Genomic DNA, 26,304 nt, shown 5'->3' on the forward strand with positions numbered 1-26,304 from the left:
ACGTGTGGTTACTACAGCTCACGCTACACGTTCCACCCGGCTACACACACACGGGCATTCCAGCCCCGTAGCATCCGGGGGAACCTCTAGACCCACCCCAGCTTGGGTATGGATCACGACCACTGGGTCCCGCGGCCCGGTCCTCACACGGACGTCCGGCCCCCGGGTCCCAAGGTCCCGCCTCTGAGCCACACAGGGCCCCGGTCCTTACAAGGACAGCGGGACTAGGTGTCTCAGGGCCCTATCTCTTCCTCCTCCGTCTTCCGTCTTCACTGGTCACCAACAACTCCCCGAGCGCCCGCGCGCACCGCCTTATATAGCCCTCCGCTCCAAGGAGACGGAGCCTATGCGGACCGCGATGTGAGCACCCACCCTAGCCGACCAATCATCACGCGCTGCCACACGATCCCTTCTTCCAGCTTGTGTCAGCGCACATAACCAATCACCACGCGCTGCGACACGATCCATCACTGTCAGCGCGCGTCACCAACACACAGCCAATCACCATCACATAACCCATGACCCCGCGCTGACCTACGATCCCTCACCGTCAGCGCGCGTCACCAACACACAGCAAATCACCACGCGCTACCCCACGATCCCTACTGCCAGCGCGTATCACCACTACACATACATATGGGCATCGCCACTATAAGAAGTAGTACAATTGTTGAAAAAGAAGAAAGCAGTGGCAGCTGATGGCTCAAACTTATGTTGGTGCGGTGCCGGTGCCGTAGCAGCAAGGGGATGGGCGCAAAGACGGCCTCTTGCTCCCGGGTGCCACACTCTTAAACTATGGCATTGCTTTGCACCTTTTGTGATCAATCGCCGGTCATTAATCTTGCAATATCAGATTTTCTCACCTGCGAAATCCACCAGTGAGTGTGACGATGGTGTCAGGAAGGCGTGAGGAACACGTGTCCTTGATGAGCTCATACACAGCCTTGGCTTCATAGCTGCTCACGGGCTCCATCAAGTCTTCGTGATGGGCCACCCCTAACAAAAGGTAAGATACACTAAAGAATGGACACAGGCCAGAACACATTCACCATCAACAGGAAACGATGACATTGGTTCGTGTGCAAGCGCTAGTTTGGATTTGTATATGACAGGGCCATGAGAGATGACAGTAGCTTGGGAAGGCCTTCATCAAGCAGTGGATAAATCATTGCTAATGAGTATGATGATAGCTTATTCTATAACTTTAATTACGAAAGATAATTTCATCTCACTGGGTTCTCGTAAAATAAAGACGATACGTAAATAATATTTGAAAATAATTGCATCTAATGAAATATTTGTAATATTCTAATTTGGATATGAAAGGAATTCACAAACTTCTACATATTATGTAATTTGCTTGACTATTCCATGATTATACAAGGCTTCAAGATTAGCCCATCATAATTAGGTCTGAGATTCGAAGTCTCTCATTAAAAGAAAATTGGGGAAATTCTGGAAACACAAAAAGCAATTTGATTTGGATTACGGAAAAACATGTCTAGACATTGCTGTTGTTCATAACATCCCTGTCGGTGTTTAAACACCGATTAATGCATCCCAATTACTATTTAACACCAAATGTCAACAAGTGGTGAAATAATGGAGAGACTGGCTTATGCCAGAGGAATTTTGAATTTGCATCAGTGCCTAATGACTGCCAACAGCGATGAGACCACGACCAGGGATAATTTGAGTAGAAACACAAATGTACTTCTGACTTTCTTTAGAACGTTAAACTGACCAAGAACACAAGTGCAGACCATTTCTAGATTCACCAAATTACATATGCATTACACAAGTCACTGGTCATGCCCTTTATATATCTATTGTACAATAAACACCCACACATTATTGGGGCATAAAATAGTTGTTTGGTGCAGCCTAGAGTTAAAGATTAAACTCTTAAGGGAAAATAAAGTAAAGCATTGGCTATATTTTTTTTGTTGAGCACATAAAATTTTTAACCACCAATGGATGTGGCAAGATTGAGCCAAAATTTCAAATATGGATCGGTGACCCTAGTCATATATGTTTTCCTGGAAGAATTATACTTTGGCTGGGTTTTGCAAATATAATCTGCAGTGAAGCAGTGTTTGTTTTTATCCATGGAGAGTAATATAGAAGGTTTTCCTGGGTCTGTTTACTCACCTGCCTCTTGCTCCTTGGTAAGCCTTAGATCAGGCTTAGTTCTGACATCCTGCAAGGTTCTAAGTCCATTGTGAAACCACCGCTCTGCCGTCTTGACCCCAACACCCCAGATGCTGGTAAAAAGCTGTGGGAATAAGTGTAGTAATAGCTCGTTATTTATCTAGGAAGGGCTCACACTGAGTCTCAAAAGTATCTCAGATTTGTCATGAAAGGAAATATCTGTCCATCTCCTTGTCGAGCAGTGTTACGGTACGTGTGAGGAAAACCGAGTACCCGGAGAAAACCCGCACACAGTAAACATGCAACCATGGGCCAATAATCCATTTTCTGTTTATTGTTTTAGAAACCACTTTCTGTACTGACATCTCCTGGTCACAATGCAGCCCTGCAGATTTGAGTCGTGCATTTTTGTATGCAATGCAAAAAAATTATTATAATTCATTGCCCATTGTTACTCCATTGCTGGATGAAGGCCTTCCCACAACCTGTCAGTAATGGGAGTTGTTTAACCATACTTTACCGTGCATCCCACAGCCAGTCGCTGAGGTGTGGGTGGGGGGCGGAGGGGCTGATTTAGATTTCAGACATCATTCGCCACTGAAGTTCACCATGGACAGGAGTCAAACTGATAGTGCTGTGCCTGAACCACTGCACCACCACACCCCCAATGTGTATGTATGTGTATTTATATAAACAGGCAAAAGTTATCTCCACAGTTAGCGCTCACATCACTGCAGACAGAGCCGTTCCCCATTATCAAGCGGAACACGTAAACTTAATAATTTCTTATTATTTTTGGCAAACGAGTATAATGCTGCGTGGCTCGATTATCTTCATAATGAACCCAAAGGAACACTGAGTGTGAGCACGATGTTGGTTGGTTTGTTTTAAGTCAAAACACAGAGTGAACATAAAACAACACAAAATGTCTAAACAGAACCTGAAACTAAAAAAGCTGCAAGTATGTTTACTAAACAAGCAGCTGTAGATTGCGGCCTTAAACGGATACAACCCCTCGATGCGGGCAACCCTCGAGTCCACAAAGCACTCTTCAAAGAAAGACTGCGAGCAATTCAAAAGCAACTGCTCACACGGCAGCCAGTCGCGGGCGCCCCAGATGACAGGTGAGGGAACGGAAACACTCTCTCAAAACCCGAAGGAGGCAACGAAAAATAAATAATCAAGTAAACATCAGGGGGAAATGGCACCTGGACGTGCAATACGCACAAACGAACGACATTCGAGCAGTTGGGAATCCTTAAATCTCATCTCACGGAAGAAGAAAAAAACACATTTGAATAACACGAAGATAGCGTATGTTTACGTTTTGGGTAATACTCGAATTCAAGGTTTGTATACCATTTCAAAGGTGTGCACTGCGTGCATTTTAAAAGAATCACAACTTACGTGAGCAAAACGCTTTTATCACCAGATATTCAGTGACAAAAGGGGGCACACGTTCGTATTGCGAGAAGACTTTTTCACCAGGATTGTGACTTTGTCACCTCAGCTGAACGTTCAAAACAGAACGTGACTTCCTCCCAGCAATTCAATGCAATGTATATACATCAATCGTTTAAGGGAATGGCCATCTCAAGACATTCCCCACAAAGGTGGGAGGACATGTGAATTACAATGGTTCAGAAAAGTGAATTACTTTAATCATGGAATTTATGTTATACTAACCAAGAACTTTATCCACCATTTTGCTTGTTTTATTATACGTTACAGCACAATGTCGCATATCTAACCGTCACATATCCGTCCTGTGGCAATTACCGTATTTTCCCGCATATAGCCCGCATACGCATATAACGCACAAAAATTCCGTTTTGTGTAAAACAAATTTCAGATATCCCACACCTCCATATACCCTGCAGGGTCTTGTTCTGTTTGTAAAAAGTGGTATACCCCGCGGGTTATATGCGGGAAAATACGGTAACCGCCCACACCCAGTGCTGCAGCTGCTGTGGATGTAGTAACTGTCGTTTGTATATCTTGACCTTTTTCACGTATCTGCCTCAATATCTCAGGCCCAAGCGAGTCGGATATGCGATGTTAAAACGCACGTCAAAATCAAAGTGTTTCTCTCTGGTCAAATGATCAACTGGACGACGCTAATCTCTCGTGGCAGCCAACAGTGGAAACTCCACATGCCCCCGGAGAGAACCTGTTTTCTCGGTAGAGTGACGACTTGTGATTTCTCACACAGTGATATTCCTTTTTTCAAACCTTGAAGGAATAATGGGCTGAGTCGATGCCTGAAAGAGATATAACTCGCAATCTTTCCATTTTGTCAGTCGATGGGGTTTTTAAGACATGCAGCATTACAAATGCTGAGCAATTACATCTTCTTTATGATAAAACGAGCAGGGAGAGCTGCTCATTGTTTGTGGTCGCCTTGAGCCATGGGTGGAAATTAAGCATTACTATGGTGGGGCCCACCTATTATACAAAGACACAGAACCCCCCGTATAGCCTTAACAGACTGTTGGGACAAGTACTGTTAGCGAGCACCTATGAAGGCCGGCACGGCAGATGAGGGGATGGGTGGCCGATGTTTACACACTGCACCAGGTACTCATTTGAGACTGAGTCTACCTAGGGGAGGCCCGGGACCGATTAAGATAATCGTCACCGGTGTTGGCCTTGGGCGGGAATCGAACTCAGATCGCCGGGTTCGTAGTGCAGTGCGCTGACCGCTACACTACCGCTCCCCACATAGAGACAAAGACAACAACAACAGCAGCCACCATTCGCCACTTAGTGGTGGTGACATCACCACAGCACTTGCGCGAGGCAAGATGCACTTTGAGGCCACGTGAAATGTTGAAGGCTCGCTGGCAGGAGGTCACAAGATAGACAGTTCAGGTGTTATTGGTTGATACAAACCCATAAGGAGGGAGACGGCAACCTTCACGTGGTCCTCCTGTTAAGGCAAGTTTTCCCAATTGAGAGCCCTGCAAACTAATGCTGCCAAGAAGGCGACCAAACCCCGGCCTTTGGGCTACCGGTCGACGCAGTAGATACCCACTGGGAAATGGATTAACTCAGGGACACCAAATCCGAGACATAGGACCAGCAACAAAAATATACCAACTCTGTGTTGAAGGTCTATCCCGAGCAAAACGCAAGCTACTCGCAGTATAACTTTTTTCCAGGAATGTTGGCGTCGTCACCGTGCGAGAAACTCACCTAGCCAACCACTCCAGCCGCCGAGCCGACATCCTCGGGTAGCAACTCATTGCAAGCGGGGGCGCCACTGTGGTGAGATGTTTACTACCTCGCCTGGTATACAGGACGGTCGTGGGTTCGATCCCAACCCTGACGCCTATATATTTGGAGTTTGCATTCTCTCCGCGTGGTCACGTGGAGTTTTCTCCGAGTTCTCTGGTTTTTTCATGTTTATAAACATGCGTTTACATTATTTGGCTGCTATAAATCTCCACAATCCACTTCGTTGAGCTATCATTTGTGGCCAGGTCGCGTCTGAAAAGAGCTACATCGCTCGAAGGGCCTTACCTGGCAAAATGTAAATAGTTTAGTTTTAGTTTAAACTACTTGCCTGATCTTTATTTCACGACCCACAACAGCAATGGCCGACCACTTATATGTTGTGCCCATCTTCCCCCACTCCCAACATCGCCAAAGTTTCATTCACATCGGCCTCGAATTACCATCAATAAACTCAAAGCCAAAAGCACAGCGGAACCTGCGGAAGGGCAACTGGGAAGCCCACACCAGATACATAGAAACCATCATTAACCGGATCCGCCCCCCCCCCCCCCACCTCGAAAACTAGTCGTTGCACGCGACTTCTGAAGCAATGACTGAACTCCTAACCCTGAGAGATCCATTCTCGGTGGCATCACAACCATTCACTCTGCCTCACCTGAAGCCGTTGAATGGATCGCTAGCCTCGACATCAAGCTATACCCGATTCCTAAGCCATACGAAGAAGAAGACATGCACAAGCAAACACACATGTCCATGTACGCAGATCCACAAACACACACACACACACACGTGTCAACATGTGTTGATTCATGCAGCCTCCTAAAACAATTACTATAAAATGTCGCTAAATTGTAATAAGAGCAGCATTTTAGCACAAATATATCGATACATTCTGTGTGTGTAACCTTCCCTTGCTCGCAACGCAGAAACCTGTGTTAACTTGCAGGTGTGTTTTAATCGGTCCAAATGCGTGTACTCTGTGATCGGTGCCCAAGAGTCGTCGCATCAAAAGGTACATTCTGGTGACATTGATAAGTCAAGTAGGATTATTAAAAGCAAAACGTTACATTTGAAGTAGAATTTGAAACAACAAAAAAACAAGGGTCATCTCTCTCGTGCGAAATAATACTCCCCATTTACAATGAAATCCAATTAAGTTGATAACACCGTGGTTTTCATGACGCGCCATATATTAGGTTAATGTCACACGTACAAAATGTTACATTAACCGAGGCCCCACGTTAAAGCGGAGAGAAGTGTGAGAGCGGCATTCATCGGGAGACAGATAGGAAGGGTAAGGAAAGCGTTGACCTATATTAATCAACAAGATCCAATTCAGAAATAAACCATCGCAGAACTATACTTACATTAGCTTCACAGTGATGTATGCAGACTATTGCTCTAACCTGTCCAATACTACTTGTGCAAGCATTGCACAATGGCTGTGAAATTTATCGTGGAAGCAACCAGCCGATGAGTGGGGGGTGGGGAGGAGTGCGGGTCCATACTGGCATACACGCAACTGCGCTGTCTCGCTGCCTCCCCAATATGAAACCACTCATTGCTATGCAATCTGGAGGTCCCATGTGCGCGGGTGTTAAGCAGGCTCCGTTGCACATTTAAATCGGTGACAAATGATTACCTGCTTAATGGCATAAACAAACCTTGCAGCAGCAGGACAGATGCCATTTACTCCGCGATGGCCCATTTAAGGCATTAACTGTGGGTTCTGCGGACCAATTAGGTCAATAACCCATTAACACTGACTAATGTGACCTTGGCACATGCGGCGCAGCGTGGCTATGTCTAAAGCGAAAACACGGCAGGTGTTTAAGGCCGATCACACAGATACGTCTTTTGAAGGAACCGTTGAAAAACTACAGGGTGATCGCAAACAATATATGTTCTTGGTGGATGCAACTATTTATTGCAAAGATAAAGGCAATCTGAAGCAAGCTGATAAGCCCGTCCGTCAAAGACAGCCTTCATTTTGTTCACGGTAGAGGACATTACACAGCAAACGTTGCTGTTATACCGTACTTATATGCTCCCTACCGTCACCAGCCAGCACTGCCCAACGTGGGGACGCATCGCCAATAACCCCCGTGACCTGCACAGCTTGGGGGAGGCTCTCATCCAGCAGTGGATTGACAAAAGGTTGTAAATGTTCATGTTCTGAGGGGATCCCAAAGAACGAAAAAATTTCGATTTAAAGCTTTCGTGACTGCAGGGATTCATCTTCTTGGTTCTTTCGGTAAAGTCACGTAGAAGGGAAGTAATAAAATAATAAAAATAAAACATAATAAAATAATTCTCACGACGTTTCGGCCACGACGTTTGCTTGCGTTGTGGCCGAAACGTCGTGAGAATTATTTTATTATGTTTTATTTTTATTATTTTATTACTTCCCTTCTAGGTGACTTTACCGAAAGAACCAAGAAAACGAAATAATTGTCAAACAAGTGGTTATATATATATCGATGTACATCTTAGGCACACACAAACAAATGCACTTAATGTTACTGATATGTAGCATAACGTTACATTAATGATGCTTTATTGAAAATGTTTTGTTGGCAATCTTGCCAAAAAAACTGAATTGATCTGGCCACTGGTAAGTGCTAAGTTTCATATTGCAATTTAAGGATTTTCTTGCTTAGGTGAAAACATATGAAAGTGTCCTTGGACAGAAAGGACAAACATAATGTTTCCTGGGTAAAGCAATAAGTAGACTATCATTGCCTAAAATTGTATACAAATATTTTTTTATTACAGCTAACCCTGGGAAAAGATATGATTTTCAATATAAACACTAGGGGGGGGGGGGCAAACTAGATAAAACTGTGCTGATATTAAGTGAAATTCACTGTTTGATATTCATCTGCATCCTGCATTTGTGCGTCGCTACGTTGCATTGCCTACACCGGCACGATATCAGCATCGGGAATCGGCATTTAATGAGCATCCTCGAGGGTAAACAATAAACAGGTGATGCAAACTCCATAACAGTAACTCGCAACATGAATTGTACTAGACCTCTCATTGACGTTATTAATTTAAAAATATGTATAAATGTGCTAGACGGTCAATAGTTCATCACAGCCAGTGCTGATGATGCCACAACTCACCAGCGCTTGGTTTAATGTATGTACGCATGTTTAATTTCTTTCGCACTGTACGTAGCCAACCGTGCTAATTGGAGGACAACAAACTTAACATAAAAAGCAGTTCTAAAGAAATGAGTTTTCAATCTAGATGATTTAAAAGTGCATAGCTCCAGTGGCTTCCTAATATCCGACGGAAGAACGTTCTAGACGGCCACAGAAGCAGATCTGAAAGCGCGCGATGCAGTGACTGTCTTTGTTCGATGGCTAGCCAAAGGCTCCTGCGAGGACGACCGGAGTTCGCGTGATGGTTTATGATGAGATCAGCAAGGTATTGTGATTCATACGTGGCAAGCACTTTGTGTTTAATGAGTGTGACCTTATAATGGATTCAATGAACAAGTGGAAGCCAATGCAGCTCGGTGAGCACAAGACGGACATGGTCGGATCTTGCAGTAACCGTCACGACACGTGCGAGAGAATTTTGTACACGCTGCAGCTTGGTAATGCTTTTGCCAGATGTCCCGTAGAGTAGTGAGTTTCAATATTCAAGCCTTGTCGATGCTTTGCGACACGCCACGGTGTTGGCTATGTCACGACTCAATAGTGGTCAAATGTGTTGTCGAGTGAATGAGTTGATATCCAATTCATTCAAATGGTTATCTTATAACAGTGGATTATTGGCCACATTATGAAATTGCAACCGCGAAAGATATGTCACCTCGGGTGGTACCGACAGGCGACGTACTGGGCCTGGGCTCATGGATTGACATCTACAAACATTTCTGACCATGCGCTATTCGGAACCTCCAAGTTACTTAACCAATACTGATAAAAAAACAATTCCTGCCATTCTTCACATGAGCTGATACTGAAGGAGCAGAAGATGTGTTTTTCTTTGTTGCTCTTTATTGATTTCCAATAAAGGTTGAAAGCGTATATTCATTAGCCCCATCTGTCTGTCCGTAGCACGAGGGCACTATAACTCTTGCAAAGATAAGATTCGTTCATATCGTATTATAATACGTATTATAATATGATATGAATGAACCTGTAGCAATAACTTTTCGTTGCTATTTGGGACTTATCCGACTGAAAACTGCCCGAACTGATCACCGGGTTGCCCAATACTTGGATACATAAACCAGAGGGAAAAAAGGGCTTTATTTGCAAATAAGCATATGTGCTTTGGACTGCCAGCTCGCTACCTGTTGGCCTCATTACCACTGATGAAATACTTTTGAGGGCAAACACATGTCGTAAAGTAGAACATAACCATGAATGATTTTTCTTAACTTGTTTATTCTAGGTGGGTGGCATACAGATTCTCCAGAGGAAGAGGTGCTGGAAAGACTTTGCGGATGAATGTAGATAATCGTCAAATTGCTTGCATGGGACACGATTACAAGAGGACATCAAAATTAATTTTGCACAGATAAAAAAAGTGGCACGACGCTCAAAGAGACCGCACCGTTAACTGCACTCTTTCCACTCCACAGCCGAGCAGAAGCAACGCCAATATAGCAATGTGCTGTGTTGGTCTTCGAGCTTGATTGCTTACAAGTGACAGCATCGCATTAATCTCTCTATTTAAGACCGAAATAGGAGGATTTTTCCACAATTATGGCTGTTGTCTGATGATGCTAGTTGTAATTACCAGCGAAACGTCGTACTCGAATTGTAAGTGCTGTGGGTTTACTCTCCAACACACCGGTGTTCTGAACTAGTAACCTTACTAATTGGATGTGTCGGGTGGCGGCAGGTTTAACGACATATTTATATTTATGCGATCTAACCCCAAAAAAACTCTTTTATGGATATTGGTCAAGAAAGCCTCCTATGTGTTTCACTGCTTTAGCACAATGCATGTTGTTAACTGCTTCTCAATGGACGAGCAGATGACATGCAAAAATGCCTAAAACATTAAGCCACTGAATTACTTTATTATTATGCTTTCAGCACTTCTTAATACATTGCTCCAGATTCAGAGCATCGCTTGACTGTAAGCCAAAGGGGAAACGGTTTTCAAAAGGCTGTTTGTTTCCGTTTTGGCATTAACGGATGACATGCCGTGGCTTTTATTTTAACATTCTTTAAATCCCCAATTTTAATCCAATTCCGCAATTGGCATCATGTGCAAAGATGAAGGACTGTCTTTCCGGGGCGCAACGCAATGGGCAGTGCATCACATAGCAATGAGATGATGTCAAGGAAGATAACGTCCCATGAGATGATGTCTCGGGAACTACTCCTGTACTTGTAAAGGACTCGATTAATCAACTGCATGATGACCTTCCATGCCAGTGATTCTCAACCTGCTCTGGTCTGCGGACCACTGGTCTTCTGCAAGGCCCTGGGAAGTGGCCTCCAGGAATCTTGTCAGAACCTGATCTCTCTTTCACAAAACGCTCCATCGTGGTTCACGAAATGTTCGCTGAGGGTTGACGGTGGTCAAGTGGAGCCAGAGGTTGGCAACCACCAAACTACGGTGCCACACAGAGTGTTCGTTATGTGAGAAAAAACATTTATTTCAATTGTCTCCACTGAAATATATGAGTAGAAAAATAACATTTGGAAATGTACAATTAAACCTCTTACCTGTGAAAAATCATCACAATTTGAGAGTATAAAGATCCACTTTTTTACAAATCGTATACAATAATATATCTTCAGCATACAATTATGTCACCGCACATGAGTTTGTCCTGTGTGTCAGTTACTACCAACTCTATTGTCGACAATGTTATTGGTTGTCTTGGAAACGTTTTCTGATCATAAGTTCCATGTGTGCTACCCATGTGAAGTGCACTATTCAAATGTGATTCCATTGGCCCATTTGGATGTTTTTACTTGGGTGAGGTGCAATATCGAGTGATAACATGGTGGTGGTGTTGATGATGATGATGGGCCGGGGTGGAGGGGAATTTCTCTTAGCAGTGTGGCTATCCATGAATAAATGTTGATAATAGGATAAATGTAGCTCTACTTCCAGACGGCTCTTATGGCTCGTGGAAATCCACAAGTAAAAGTTCTAAGAGCTTTTTGGGTTAGATCGCGTAAATATATGTGTCGTTAAAACCCGCCACCACCCGACACAGCCAACTAGTAAGGGTTGTCACGTAAACAGAACGTGCCAATTCGTCACTAGTACAGCACACCGGTGTGTTGTAAATGTTGTGGCTTGGCTCTCCAACACACCGGTGTGCTGTCTGGAGTATAGCCCAGGATCTCAGTTGGATGTGTGTGTCTGCGGCATGAGCTCTCCAAACAACCCGGTGTGGTGTGCGTCTCGCATTACCTTCATCGTTCTGTAGTGTTCATCGCAAAGCACACGGTTCACCTCTGGACAGGATTGTTCTTCTAGAAGCTCCTGTGTGATACATCAATACAAATTAAAACGTACGAAAATAAAATCTCAGTTTTCGGCTCCAGCTCCTTTCTCAGCAGCCTAGTCTCAAAACGGTGTTAGACCAAAGGACGACAAAAGGCGTCCTCTGGTCTAACACCGTTTTGAGACGAGGTTCAAAAGAAAGCTGTCTCTGGTGTGGACCAATCAGTTTCAAAGACAATTCATATATTATCAGAGTATGCTTTTTGTTTACATTCTGACCACAAGTATTGTGGTTAATGCAGACATGATTCCTTGTAAAAGGTTTCAGTTTGGTGTTTTAACATCTTAACACCGGGTTTGTTGCCATAATAAAGGGGAAAACCTATTCTCACTTGCATTGTCTTTGCTGTAATCGAGTTGTATGTGCTGTAAACCTTACAATTCAAGATGTGTCATCAGCAAAAAGTGTCGGGGATTGTAACATAAGGATTCGTAAAACACAAGTGTGTTTTTTTATCACAGGAAATTAACATTACACGTAATATATTACTTCGCTTGTTTTACAATGGAAAGCCTCACCAGAGTCACAAGACTCTTTTTTTAGAAGGGTCCTGCCAAGTTTCCACAGTAGGAGGGTGATGTTGCTATTGCATGTAATCTCAGCTCAGTAAATTAGCAGGTTATTTTTCAGCACTGGGATGTTTTTGGTCAATACCAATTAGCACGGTTAGTTAGAACGCACCTCCGGTTAGCACGGTTAGCTACGCATGGTGCAAAAGAATTTCGACATACATACATGCATACATGAATTATGTTGTTGTTTTTTTGCTGTGACATAAAACCGGAGACCACGAAGGAAATTTGTGTAGAACAGGGGGAGAACATACAAACTCCACACAGAGAGCAAAATCGAACCCAGGATCTTAACATTTCACCTATAATATACAATTACAAAATAATCAATAAGAAAAAGACTTGGACTTGAGGGATGCAATAATACTGGCTAAAGAAGAAAAAAACACGCCGGAAATTAGTTTGCTATTGAGCCAACAGAAAGGACAGATGACGAGGATACCAGTATAGCAAATTATTTGGTGATATTGGGTTGGCAGTGCTGCTCAAGCACAAATAAAAACTCAACACATTCATCAATAACAGTGCCTTAAGATGAAACATATTTGAAGGCAGTGTTATTAAAGATACTGATGTGGGTTTTTTTTTTCACCTGATAAAATATTAAGATGAGTCACAAGATTACTTGAGGGACCTGACTGGGGTGTTTGACAAAACTCGTTTGCACGTGAGAGATAACCTATGTTCTCAGAGATAATCCATGCATATGTATGATCAAGACACACCCACATAAGTACTCTGCAGTCTATTTGCTGTACGTCCAGGTGGGTGTCTAAAGTTGTAGTCGTCAATCAGTGCAACTTTCCTGCACCAAGCTTTGTTGCGATGTTCAAATGTTGCACAACATCCCATGTTAAACAACGCAACAATGTTGCTGCTTCTGTTGTGCATTATATGTGCTTACTCGTGAGTCATTGAACTTCATCAAGGCCCAAGTATTGACCGTTAATAAATTACAGGCAAGGCCCTGCCCCTGCCCTCCCCTCTTGTCTAGGTAGCTGAGCCCAGATAAACTGGCATGGTATCTAGGCAAGGAAAGACACCTGCTAAAGGAAAGGCACATTTTCGATAAGTTAATTGAAAACGAACGCATGCGGGGAGAATAACTAACGTGCCTCCTCGAAACACTGCCTATACATTCATCTGGAGGTGATAATGACTCTCTATGGGCGTGCAGCAAAAGTGCAGCTTCATTGCCAACTTTCCTTTCAAACTTCATGCATCAAACTCATAAAAATTCAATGAACATTATAATCGTGCGAGCCAAAGAAAACATTAAAATCCTCTCCTATTTTAAATCAGTTCTCAAGTCTGTGCCAAGCATTTAACTTTTCAATATATTCTTTGCAGAGAAATGTATTTCATTATTTATTTTTCATTAGCGACACTCATTGGTTATGCATTCATGCGACCAGTCATTTTGCGCCCGTGAACTCCGCGGACACATCTGACAATGACCCCTTGGCTCCGTCACTTGACGGCAAACGGAGAATAGCGGACCACACTCCTGTCAATTAAAACTGCGCGGAAAAAAATCCACCGTTGAGAAACGTTACCCTCGAGGTGACACTGTGCTCTCCCGTGCACTCCGACCTTGTCAGTGCCCACAAATTCAACCCAGTTCGCTTACATAGAGAGCCTTGGTTGTGCCGTATGCCGAGCTGAACGGCGCAGTGGTTGCGGCGTTCCACTTATAATTGGAAGGACACGAGTTTAAATCCTGCTTGAAGGCTGACTCGGCCTATCGTCCCAGCGTCAATAAAATTTGAACATCGTGGCTGGATGTCAACAGTGGTTGTCAGATATAGACTGACCACTGCCATATACATCTCACCACCAGCTCAGGGCCTCAGACTTGTTTGAGCGCATGTAAGCACTTTTACATTTTTAGTTGACTTAATACACATCTGCCGAAATGTAATGAACAAAAATGAAACATTTGTTTATTTTCCTGCTCATAACGTGACCTGAATATTAAAGAGAAAGTGCGGGCATCCCTCGACATTATTATGGAACAGATACATTCGTGAAAAGTTGTCGTAAAGTGAAATTCTGTTTATCGAAACCTATTTTCTTATTGATTTCCATTATATAATTGGAGGTGCGTTCCTACGGAAAACATTTCAGCTCTAAGATGTAATAAAATCACACTCATGGAAGTAGAAAACCTTTTTAAAGCACATTTTTAATGGCAAACTAACAAAATTTCAGAATGAAATATTCGTAGTCAAAATAAGTAACGAAATAAAAAAACAAATGCTACTCAGTACTATCCACGAACTGTGGTGATCACTGTGTGAGGTTGGAGGTTCGCACGTGGCACTGTGCTACACAGTACGGTGCCAGGTGTGATGAGCACAAAGGAGTGCACCAAAAACAAGCTTCAGCTTAGGCAGCACAAAGAGCATGGGGAATCGGTACAGTACGAAAAGCACGCCACGCATATGACCTGGAGCGGCAAAAAATGGAGACAGGGAGAAATGACAGACCGTGCATCTTTCTATAATTTCGAGCATAAAAAAAATGCGTAAATGCTAATTTAATAGAGCGTACACGGAACATGTTCTCTAATTTATAAGTTACGTTATAGCGAAATTCCATATAATGAGTTGCTGTATAACAAGGGATGCCTGTACATTCAAGACTAAATCAGAATGAATATAGTTAAAGGTTATAACGAAAAGTATGCATCTCCAGCTATGGAGAAAGCGCCAAGGAGCTTTGATTAGTTTGGTTTTGCTTTTCTTTAGTCGCCCGTGCGCGAGCGTTTAAAATAAAATTCTCTTCAATTTCACGTTACATTTTCACCACCATTGTTTGTTGCAATAAAAACAAATATCTCTGCATTCACTTCTTTTAGAAATGTACCATTTTAAGAAAAATAGCGATGAAATCTATCACGAAAAAATTCGACAAAGAATGACCAATTTCGTTCTGTGTTGTGCTGTTGCAACGGGTAGTTTTTTTCTCTCCTGTTCTTTATCTGACAAGGGGAGGTCGGTAATGCTGAAAATGCAGCAATATGACCACCCGCAGAGTTAAAAGCAATTGTTACATTGGCATTGCACTGTATTGCCATGAATTATAGATAATCTCTATTATGGTTATTTCTTGGCCAATGTGTTTGACTCAGAGGTGGATCCAGAATTAGCATTTTGGGCGAATGAGAGTAGGAAGCAAACCCTTTCCATCTTCATTCCTCTCTCATTTCTCCGCTTTCCACCTGCCAACCCCAACATCGGTGCTTTTAACTTTCCACACTGCAAACCGATTATTTGAATTCGAATAACCTCTCGGGTCCTTTCTTTTCTTACTCTCACCAAGCTTGTACCATTTTCACCCCTCGACTCACTTTTCTGTTCAATACTGTAGTCCAACTCAAACTGTGCAACGCAGAACCCTCAGATTAATTATTTACGGTAACAAGAAAAGATCCAGCCTGGGTGGCGCTGTCGTTAGAGTGCCAGCCTCTCAATCGGAAGGTTGCAAGTTCAATTCCTTGTTGGGAGCCAATTCAACAGCGGTTGTCCTACAGAAAGACTATTCCTCCACTCGAGAAATGCTGAATTTTCTGTAAATGTCTTCGCTGTGGAGATGGATCAATGAAATATCAGCTGGGGGATGCAGGTGGTGGCTGGAGCGTTGCATTTCAGAACTCTTGAGATATGGCAATGGTTTGAAAAGTCCTCAATACAGTAGTGGAGTGATCCTGGTTGGTGATGATGGATCAGATCTACCAATAAAATGAACACAGCTCCACTGAATTGAGCATGGAAAGCACTCTGACTTCGAGTGTACACCTATTACATGACAAACAGTGGCCCACATCGAGAGACCAATTAAACAAGACATCTTTAATAATCATATGCAACACTATGAGAGCTACTGCATAAATCACAGCAGCTTTATTGCTTTTCCACCACATGCTTGGTTATGCTCTTGTCCTGCATGTCCCCATCGTAAGTGTTGATCATATTGGTCAAATGTTAACAAGGACGTATTCAGCACGGCATCAAGTTACTGCTTCCATTAAATGGTCAAATGAATTAGGGGTTAATTAAAAATAGTATCACCTTTTTTTAACTCCTGTAAAAATACAGCTGACTGGTCTTGTTCAGAAATTTTATTTTTCTTGAAGAAGGCTTGAAAACAAATTCCAGAAGACCAGTGACCCGAAACACAACAATAATACCCATCTACTGCATATTTACGTATATATTTATTGTTAAGCTGTTTCCCAATAAACGAGACAGGACAAGTATCTACACTGCAGGCGGCTGGCAAATTCCAAATCATACCCACAAACTGGATATATTCAGTTCAGTACCTGTCTGTATTGCCATCTCGAGAATGGACCTACTGTGACGTGTGGTGACGTGTGGGTTCGCCTACTTTTCCCCTTTGCTCCCCTATCTGGTGAGCATGGAGTAGTGGATCGCCTGCCATGTGTCCAAGGATGACTTTTATCTGTAACTTTTACCGCATGACTGCAAATCCACTTTCAGCAGTGAAGCACTTAGTCTACATGTGTTTGTTATGGTTTTCGTGATAGATGTTTCTTTTTTTATTTCTGTGTCTTGATGAAATTTAATGGTACGTTTATTGCCGAAAGTACAACAAGAATCGATGGCAAAAATAAACCCTTTACCTTCCACCTTTTACATATATATGAAAAAACATAAAACACTGAGATTGGATGACCATCACATTGTTGTATGCCAGCAATGATTTTTCTTTATCTTGGCTGCACAGAACGGGTGGCTGCCTAAAGCTGGCTTCACTGAAAGTACCCACGTGGTGCATTTAGGGCTTTTGCCTTTTTTGCAGTCACCGGGAAAGTTGTGGAATCTTGTTTACCGCTTAAAGGCATTTCTGGGATCCAAACATAACCATCTGTTTGGAAAATGACGAACAATAAATTAATAGAAATGTCCCGCTTAGAATGATGAACTCTTAATTTTTGGCACCAATCTCGAATACAGTTCAGTATTAACCTACCAATAGGATATCAGTAATATGTTGCCCTCAACTGGTCAATTCATGGCATTGAAATAAAAACATTAACCCCACACTCAGTTGAACGTGGGGCTGTGGTGGCTGTGGTGGATCTGAGTCAGCGGTGTGAATCCTGAATTCCTAAGGAGGGTGCCAAGATGGGTCTCAGATTACCATTATTGACTTCCTAAAAGGTAGCAATAGTTTTATTGGCATTGGTGGGATCATGGTCTGAGTCAACGCCCAACTAAGATATTAACTTGCAACCGTCCAATTACTGCCAATGAAACCTACTAGCTTTCGCAGTAAACATTACTTCTTGGTCAGATTAAATTTTACCAGGAGCACGAGATTATTTTGTTATGACCATTGCATAGTAGCAGAATAATAATTCAACTTGTAACACGCACAATATTCACTCACTCTCAAAGACAGAATAACGCGAGGAACCACAAATAGGAAGACAATCACCCAGTGAGCCGGCACCAATAATTGACCAAGCTCAGTGATGTGCTACATAGTAAGGTGTTATTGGCCAATTTACATGTGAGAGGAAACCAGATTTGTGCATTACTTTTCACGTACGTTTTTGTCACTCAAGACTGTTTAACAATTTATTGCATGGAAATCCAACCAAAATATTAGCATCCAAATCAGCAATATTCAAAAATGTGTTTTTAGAAATTACAACACAACGGTCTATTTTTTAATTGGTTTCTGAGATGAGATCACCATTCATAGGAGTGGCTGAAACCGGGATGTGAACCCACAAACCTCAGCATTGCTGGCCCAATGCACACCAGCCCCTAAGCCACCTGACCAATTATATTGAGTTACTACCACACAGCTACTGCCACCTTTGCCTAGAACACTTGATTAACTTGGAAGTGTGCTTTAATTATAAATGGCTAAGGGACCAAGGTTCGAACCCAGTCTCTCAGCATTGCCAGTTCGGTGTGCTGACGTGGGCATTAGCCTCCCCCCTTCCCCGAGTCAGTCGGCCGCCCAACCTCTACTCACCGCATCCTATCCTTACCTTGATGACGGCGCGCGAGTGCTCGCCCACTCCCGGCAGCCCGTCCAGGTCCCGCACGCTGCTCAGGGGGCTTGGCAGTGATTTGAGGACACATGCTGCCCGTGTGAAGGCCAGGGCCCGTCCATCACTCTCGCCGAACCTGGCATTCTCTGCCAGGGTCTGCAGGGCATCCTGAGCTCATGCAGAGGCATGTGGGCGCATGGACAATGGCACACAAAATCACCGTCCAAATCAATCTAACTCCATTTAACCGGGGCGCACCCCCCCTTCGTCCTCAAATACAATTTTAGGGATGACTTTGGCAAGTGCTTGCTAGAACTCTGCCTGAAAGTGCTATTGTACCACTGGCATCATTAACAAATGCTACCTTATCGAATCCTGACAGCAATGAGTGCTTAAAATGGGTTCTCGTGTGGAGTGAGTTTGGCAAGCATCAACCCGGTAACCAATGACTGCACAAAGACCAATCGTAATACGTTTGGTTTTGAACTTAATTTGGCAAAAATTCCAGCTCTGAGAATTAAAATATCAGTTTGCGTATCACGCGGTGAACATTCCGATCAATTGCAGAGCGGCTGGAAAAATTCTGCCCTCTACCGTGTGGACCAGAGGTCAATGGAAGGGATGTCAGCAGCAGCTCTGCGATGTCTCCTTCCATGTGTTGAGTAGTTCCCGACGTACGTACTCGGAGACGGAGGTAAGTTAGGGGCTTTCGCCAGGGTTTATTAAAGTGTATCAATACTACACAGGGTACACAACTCCCAGGGGCTAGGGGTCCTACTCTGAGTTCGGGTCCCTGCCGGCTAGCTCCAGTCTCTCTCTCTCGTGTCGGATCGTGGAGTCTGCCGACTCCACCGAGCGGAGAGAGAAGCACCTCTACGGCTACCACCGGCTTCTCCCCAGACTCCCTATTCGACACCTCTCTCTATCCCTGGTTCCCTCTTCACCCTGTTTACTTTCCCTGTTCCCACAGTGACCCCGCTTACGTCACGGGGTATCCCTTAAATACCCTAGGAGACGTGACGTCACGTGCACTGCCCAGCGCGTGCGACCCCACGTCCCGTGATGTCATCGCACCGGACAGCGCACACGACGCCACCACTCTCCTCTACTCCTCTACACATGGACGGTCGTGCGGCACTGCAAGAGAGCCAACTGGATTCATGATCACATTACGCCATAGCAGACGGGATAAAATGGTGGCGGGGGGGGGGGGGGGAGTGAAAATAACACCATCTTTTAACTTGACCATGTATATGTCCAGGTATAACGTGAAGTATGAGATCTGGTCATATGTTCTATGAAAATACTGGACCCTGTTTCAAGGAAGTGGAATTTGCACTATTGGTTCAGCCACCAACAGGCATGAGTATGGCCCCATGCTCATCTCAGCAGAGATATACTTTGACGTAACATCTAAGATCTAGGTATATTATTTTCACTGTCTTGAACATTGCTGGAGTAATGCATTTTGAAATGTATGTGTTGAGCAGATATTCCACAATAAATCTTCATTTTGAATCCCATTATGTAAATAAAGATTGCCATATATGAGGCCTTTACATTTTGGGCAAACATACGTAAGAAATTACATTGATTCATCACTTTAGCCAAATGACCTCCATTTTGCAAATTCAAAATCCAATTCCTGCATCAATTCCATAGTAATGGCCATCAGTCAATGTCATAGGGTCACCATCATTTGGGACTTCCTGAATTAGGTTTCCAAATGACAAATGTTTGAATGTGCATGTGGAGTGAATTTGTAGGTGACCAATTTACGCACATTTGTAAACGCATTTTAATTTGGCATTTTATGAAGATAGCAATGCTGTTTGCTTATCCAGTCAAGCCTCAGCCTCAAGACTCGTTTTCGAGAGGGCCTTACATTTGGACATTTCTACATACAAATGCAGGAAATTAGAATGCCAGAAAAAATTCAACATATACGTGGCGAAAAAACTCGAACATCCGCACGTTTGGGTTAGCGAAACCAATCTCTGACCTGATATCTGCTGGTCACAACACAGCCATGTAAGTTTGAGAATTGAAGACATCAATGTGATCCATAATCACAATGGTTACAAAAGCAATCGCTTGTGTTTTGCTTGTAGATTTTCCACATTAATAATATGCTGCAAGGCATTAATTTGGGATATATGATGAGATGATGTGTATGTGGTATGTGATGTATATGCGTATTAGAGTTGAGAAAATTCTCAATTCCTAGCCAAAAATTGTGATTTCATGTTTTTATTTGAAACACAGATTTTCACGGAATTCTAGGATCAGCAGAATCGTAGAATGTTGGGGAGGAAGGGCATTGGGGACCCCTTCATGGAATTCGGGCAAAGAAATGAAACAGGGCCCATGGGGCCAGCACGGCCTCACGGAGGTTGGCCCATGCGTGGCCGAGATGCATGGGTCATCTTATTGTAAAGCCATGGCTTCATATAAAGGTAGCTGCTCCATGCATCCCTGCCACGCATTACCTGGGGTAAGACCCCATGGGGTGTAGGTAATACATTTTTGACCAATTCAGGGCGGTCAGGCTGACATTCCAACCGCGCATTCTATTGCACGAAAGTGCCATAGCAGAGTTCCTGTTAGAATGCTAATCAAATCAAGGGAAATTTTTACTTGGAAATGACCTGCAAAATAAGCATCATTCCTGCAGGAATCATCCATCCAGAAAGAATGATTCCTATAGAAATCTCCCAGTTCTACCTTATACGAAAAATAAATACACTTTCTGCATGTAATATTGGTTGTGCTTGGCAGTAATGACCATCCTGAATGAATAGCGCGCCTTAAACCCCGAACATTTCCTTTAATTATTTACTACTGATATATTATTGTTCTATATCAATGTATCCATCACTTTCATTACACTTCATCTAAACTAGATGATCTCATTTTTCCTTTTTGCAGGACAACATCTTGCAATTACCATTTTTCACAGCCGTCATTTCTTAACACTGACAAACTACCTGTAATTGGGTCCCTCTCGACAACAACATCAGCAGTAGCTGTTAAAAAACATTTGCTTACATGAAGACTTAAGACTCTAGTATGTACACACACAATGACAAAAATACTCTCTTTATAACTTGCTGTTCGCGAGCACCCAAGGTCGATGTGGCACGTGAGAAGGAGTGGTAAGGGTCGAACCTACGTACGCCCAAACGCCTTTTTCTCTGCCAGTGCCAAGTGGATAACACCACACCCATGTACTTATAGAATAAACTCAAACTGGCCGAACATCCCAATTCTGAAAGAGAGGCCTTGAGTCACTTGATTGAACTGCAGCGGTGGAGAAGACATGGCCTGTAGCCACATGAGACCAACCACCACAAAATGTCTGGTAAACAATGTCCACCCATCACTGCAAGCATTTTAGTTGCACTTATCTGGTACTAGAGAAGAACATTATGGTAAAATCATGGCAACACTGTATTTCTAAATTTAGTGCATTCAGTCCCTTATGTTACTGCTAGTGCATCATGCAATCACAGGACTGACTGAGGTGTATGTTAAGTTGTGCCCCACCAAAGGTTGCTGAAAATCCTATTTGGCCCTCAGTAAGGAAAAGGTTCCAAACACTTGCTTTACAGGATAAATAATCAACACAATATTAAAAGTATGAGCGGAGTCCACCTAGGAGATATTCAAAGCAGGCTTCAATAGTGTTCAACATCGTCAGGAATTGAATCTATACCACTGCCATCTTTGGCTCTATTTTATATGAACACACAAAGACAAAGATCCTCATTTTCGCCTTACAAATCATTACGGAAATTGGTGTTAGCTGGCACCTGTTAATACCAGCTTAGCACATGCAAGCCTTAATGGTGTTGTACTGCCCAGCGCTGATGTGTGTTTATTTAATTTAAGGTTGGGTTGATCTAGGCGGTGCCGAGGACAGGTTCAGATAACAATTGAACTTAGATCACTGGGATTGCAGTTCAGTGCACTAACAACCACTACATCAAAGATCTCCTGCATACCCTTTAACAGACTGTTGGGGCAAGTGCTCTTAGCCAGCACCTATGAAGGTCGACATGGCACATTAAGGAGTCGGTGGCCAATACTACGCCTGGCAGCATTTGTCTCCCCAGCGCTTGTTTACACACCGCACCAGTTACTCATTTAAGGCTCAGTCGACCTACGAGAGGCCTAGGAACAGTCCAAATATTAGCCGCTGTTATTGGTAGTGAGCAAGAATCGAACTTGGGTTGCGGGGTTGGTAGCGCAGTGCCCTGACCACTGCGCCACCGCTCCCCATACATACACAACAACAACCACCAATCGCCACTAAGTGGCGGTGACGTCACCACGACGCTTATGCCAGGCTATGTGCACGTTAAGGCAACCAAGTGTCGAACGCCCGCTGGCAGGTCACGGGGCAGACCCAGGTGCTACGGGTCGACTGACTGAGATGACTGGCCGAAGCACCACCTGTGCCCCCTACTGTGCCAACTTGCTGTGCTTTAGTCACTCGGCACTCTGCTTGTTGTTGTGAGTGTCGCTCCTCCGCCCTCCGTTGTTGTTGGAGGGCGACTGCCTCCAACTTCCCAGTGGCATCCTTCACGAGCCTCCTCCACAGAGGCCGATCTTGACACCGCTGTAACCAGTCATCGGCAAGTCCACTCAACTCCACGTCCTCCTGTACCACATCACTCCATCTTTTCTCTAGCCCGTGCCGCGCCCATTTAGCCCCCTCGATCCGGCCGAACAAAAGCTGTTTAGGCATGCGGTGGCTGGGCATGCGGGCTACATGACCCAGCCAACGCAGCCTTGCCTGCCATAGGAGCTCACTGATGGGACTTTGTCCAGATCTTTCAAGGATTTGTGAGTTCCTCACACAATCCAGCCTGCTTAAACTCAGAATGGATCGTAGGCAAGCCAGCTTAAATGTTTCTAACCGGCGAAGATGTTCCATTAGCGGGGTCCACATTTCGCAAGCGTAGAGAAGGGAGGGAATGACTGTGGCCGAGAAGATCTGAAGCTTCGTGCGGAGTGATAGACCAGGTAGCTTCCACACAGCATTACACAACCGATGAAAAGATAATGTCGCTCGACTGATTCGGAGTGAGACCTCCGCTGTCAAACCGGAGCCGGTCATGAGCACACTGACCAGGTATGGAAAACCTTCCACTCTCTCCACAACTGCCGCATCACCAATTGGGAGTGGAGTGTCCGATGGTACAAAATCCCCAGGCAGGTGCTTAGTTTTGGTGGGACTGATGGTAAGGCCCCACCTCTTAGTGGCAAGCTCCAGTTTCAGCAACAGCGCCTCCAACTCCTCCTCTGAGTGAGCAGCAATTACCAGATCATCAGCATATATAACATGGTTGAGCAATAGGGAGGCATCCCTTGACCACACCTGGGCATCGATCAGTCTCCCATTGTGTCTGTACCAGATGGAAATTCCTCCAGTACAGCAATTGAAGGCTTCACAAACTACGTGGTCAAAAAATATGTTAAATAATGTGGGAGCCAGAGGAAATCCCTGTCGCACCGCAAGGTGAACAGGGAATGGCTCCGACTCCCGACCACGTAGTTTTACCCAGGCCCGCTCACCATCATGAAGGTCCTTAATGATCGTGAGCAGAGGGTCAGGGACTCTGAAAGCACGAAGAACAACCCAAAGCCCAGGCCTACTGATGGTATCATAGGCCTTGACCAGGTCAAGAAAGCAGACATGTAGGTGTTGTTGGAATTCCCTACACCTCTGCTGTAGCAGACGGACAGAAAATATGGCATCTGTGCAGGACCGCCCTTTCCTGAAACCGCATTGGGGCTCTGCAAGCCTCTCCTCAGCGTGCCTGGCAAGGCGATGTTGAATAATTAATTCTTGCCAGGATCTTTCCCGGCACACTGAGGAGTGAGATGCCCTTGTAGTTGTTACAGTCTGTGCGGTCCCCCTTCTTAAAGAGGGGGACCACCAGGGCATCCTTCCAATCCTGCGGAACCTGTCCAATGGTCCAGACTGTTGTTATGATATCATGTAGGGCAGTCTGTGCACAAACGCCACCCTCCCTCAGCATTTTGCTTGGGAAATCATCTCTGCCTGGTGCCTTCCTGGTCTCAGACTCTGGATCGCATTCAGTACTTCCTCAACAGATGACACCTCAGCCAGCCACTCACAGGGGGTGACTACTTCTTCCAATATTTGAGGCACCGCAGCCTCTGCAGGGTCATCCCCACTTATCCCCATGCTGTTTTCCAGGCTGCAGGATTTCCTCTCCCCCAAGACCTCACAGAAATTCTCAGCAAATCTGCAAACCTGTTCCTGGGGCTCGGAGATTGGATCACCATTCTTTCCCCAAATTATGGTAATAGGTGTGGCGCTGCAAGTTACTCTTTTGATGGAGTTAAAGAGTGATTTGTGATCGCGGGCCATTGAGGCAGACTCCATCTCCTCAGCAACCCGCGATCACAACCCATCCTTGCAGCGCCTCACGGCTCTCCGAACCTCCGAGCGAAGGCTGGGGTAATCCTCCTCCTTCTTTCACATGGGACGCTGTAGACGATGAGAGTGGGCCTGTCGCTTTTTCTCAACCAGCCTGAACACCTCCTCTGTCAGCCAGGGTCTCTGGGGAGGTCTGGACCGTGTACCCAGAACAACCACTGCAGCTGCATGAGCCACAGTCCTAAACCTCGCCCTTTTCCCCTAGACATCAGGAGGAGTGGGGGACGATGCCAATCCCAGCCGCAAGCGATGATAAAATTCTCGCTAGCAACTTTCGTCAGCTAGCTGAGACCATGCCACTATGGGTTTGAATGGGGTCCTGGGTGTACACGCACCACCGGAATGGAAGAATGTCAGGCGCATCTTACAGATGATAAGTCGATGGTCAGTGACCAGATCAGCTCCACGGTAAATCCTGGTATCAAGGACATGGGCCCGCATCCGCTGTTCCGTCACTATGTAGTCCAGGAGATGTTATTGCTTGTACCCGGCATGCATTCATGATGTTGTGTGGATGCGCCGATGCCGGAACAGCATGTTGATAATTACAAGCCCATGGACTGCACAAAAATCTAGCAGCCTCCTACCGTTGTTATTGAGCTGATCTGGCCCATGCCTTCCAATCACTCCAAACCAGGTGCCAGCATCATGACCAACTCGGGCATTGAAGTCACCCAACAAGATGACTCTATCCTGAGGGGCCACTTTAGCTCGCACCTGTGACAGGAGGACATAGAAGGCATCTGAATCATCGGCCTTGCCTGCATCCCTCCACGGATGGTCGTCTTTGGTAGGGGCATAAGTAACCACGACCACCACTCCTTGCCTCTGGTTGATGGGAAGGCGAGCCCAAAGTAGCCTGGGGCTTACAGCTTCCCACTCCTCACCGCCATGCTCCCACACCCCCTTCATTATTTTGTTCAGAAGAAGAGCCTGTTGTTTGGCAGTCTCCTGCCCCGCGTAGATGACTGTCCACTCCTCATGGTGGCAGGAGCCAGAGCCGGTCCACTGGACCTCCTGAATACCACAGAGATCCAGGCAGTACCAGTCCAGCTCCCGACAGGGGAGTGGCAGCCTCTCCTCCGCAGTGAGCATTCGAACATTCCACATGGCCACCCGCAGTGTTTTTTTGTTATTTCTGGAGGAGCCCTGAGGGTAAGGATTCAGTCGACTGGCTCCGCCAAATGGGGTTTGGGCAGGAGACCTCATAGACGCTTATCCCCCCGGGGCCTCCGGCACAAGCTTAATTGAAGTTTTAAATCGTGGTTTAGTGGTAATTCATTGAAGGTGGAGGGGTTACCAGCCCCTCGCACCCGTCCAGAGCCCCCATTTGGCCGCTGTG

The 26,304-nt window shown here is 44.8% G+C and overlaps 1 protein-coding gene across 2 annotated transcripts in view; it reads right to left on the reverse strand.

Moving 5' to 3' along the window:
- The window catches only part of LOC144717683 (DNA-directed DNA/RNA polymerase mu-like), a 92,375-nt gene that overhangs the window by 57,436 nt on the left and 8,635 nt on the right, over nt 1-26,304 (reverse strand). For both annotated transcript variants that reach the window (XM_078593231.1, XM_078593230.1), the window contains exons 4-7: nt 18,488-18,658; nt 11,791-11,862; nt 2,152-2,275; nt 864-996 (exon numbers count right to left, since the gene is read on the reverse strand). In XM_078593231.1, the coding sequence (XP_078449357.1) occupies nt 864-996; nt 2,152-2,275; nt 11,791-11,862; nt 18,488-18,658 (500 nt within the window). The remainder of the gene's footprint in view (nt 1-863; nt 997-2,151; nt 2,276-11,790; nt 11,863-18,487; nt 18,659-26,304) is intronic.

This window comes from Lampetra planeri, chromosome 4 (genome assembly GCF_965212315.1).
Source record: "Lampetra planeri chromosome 4, kcLamPlan1.2.h2, whole genome shotgun sequence".
In the NCBI taxonomy this organism is placed as follows: domain Eukaryota; kingdom Metazoa; phylum Chordata; class Hyperoartia; order Petromyzontiformes; family Petromyzontidae; genus Lampetra; species Lampetra planeri.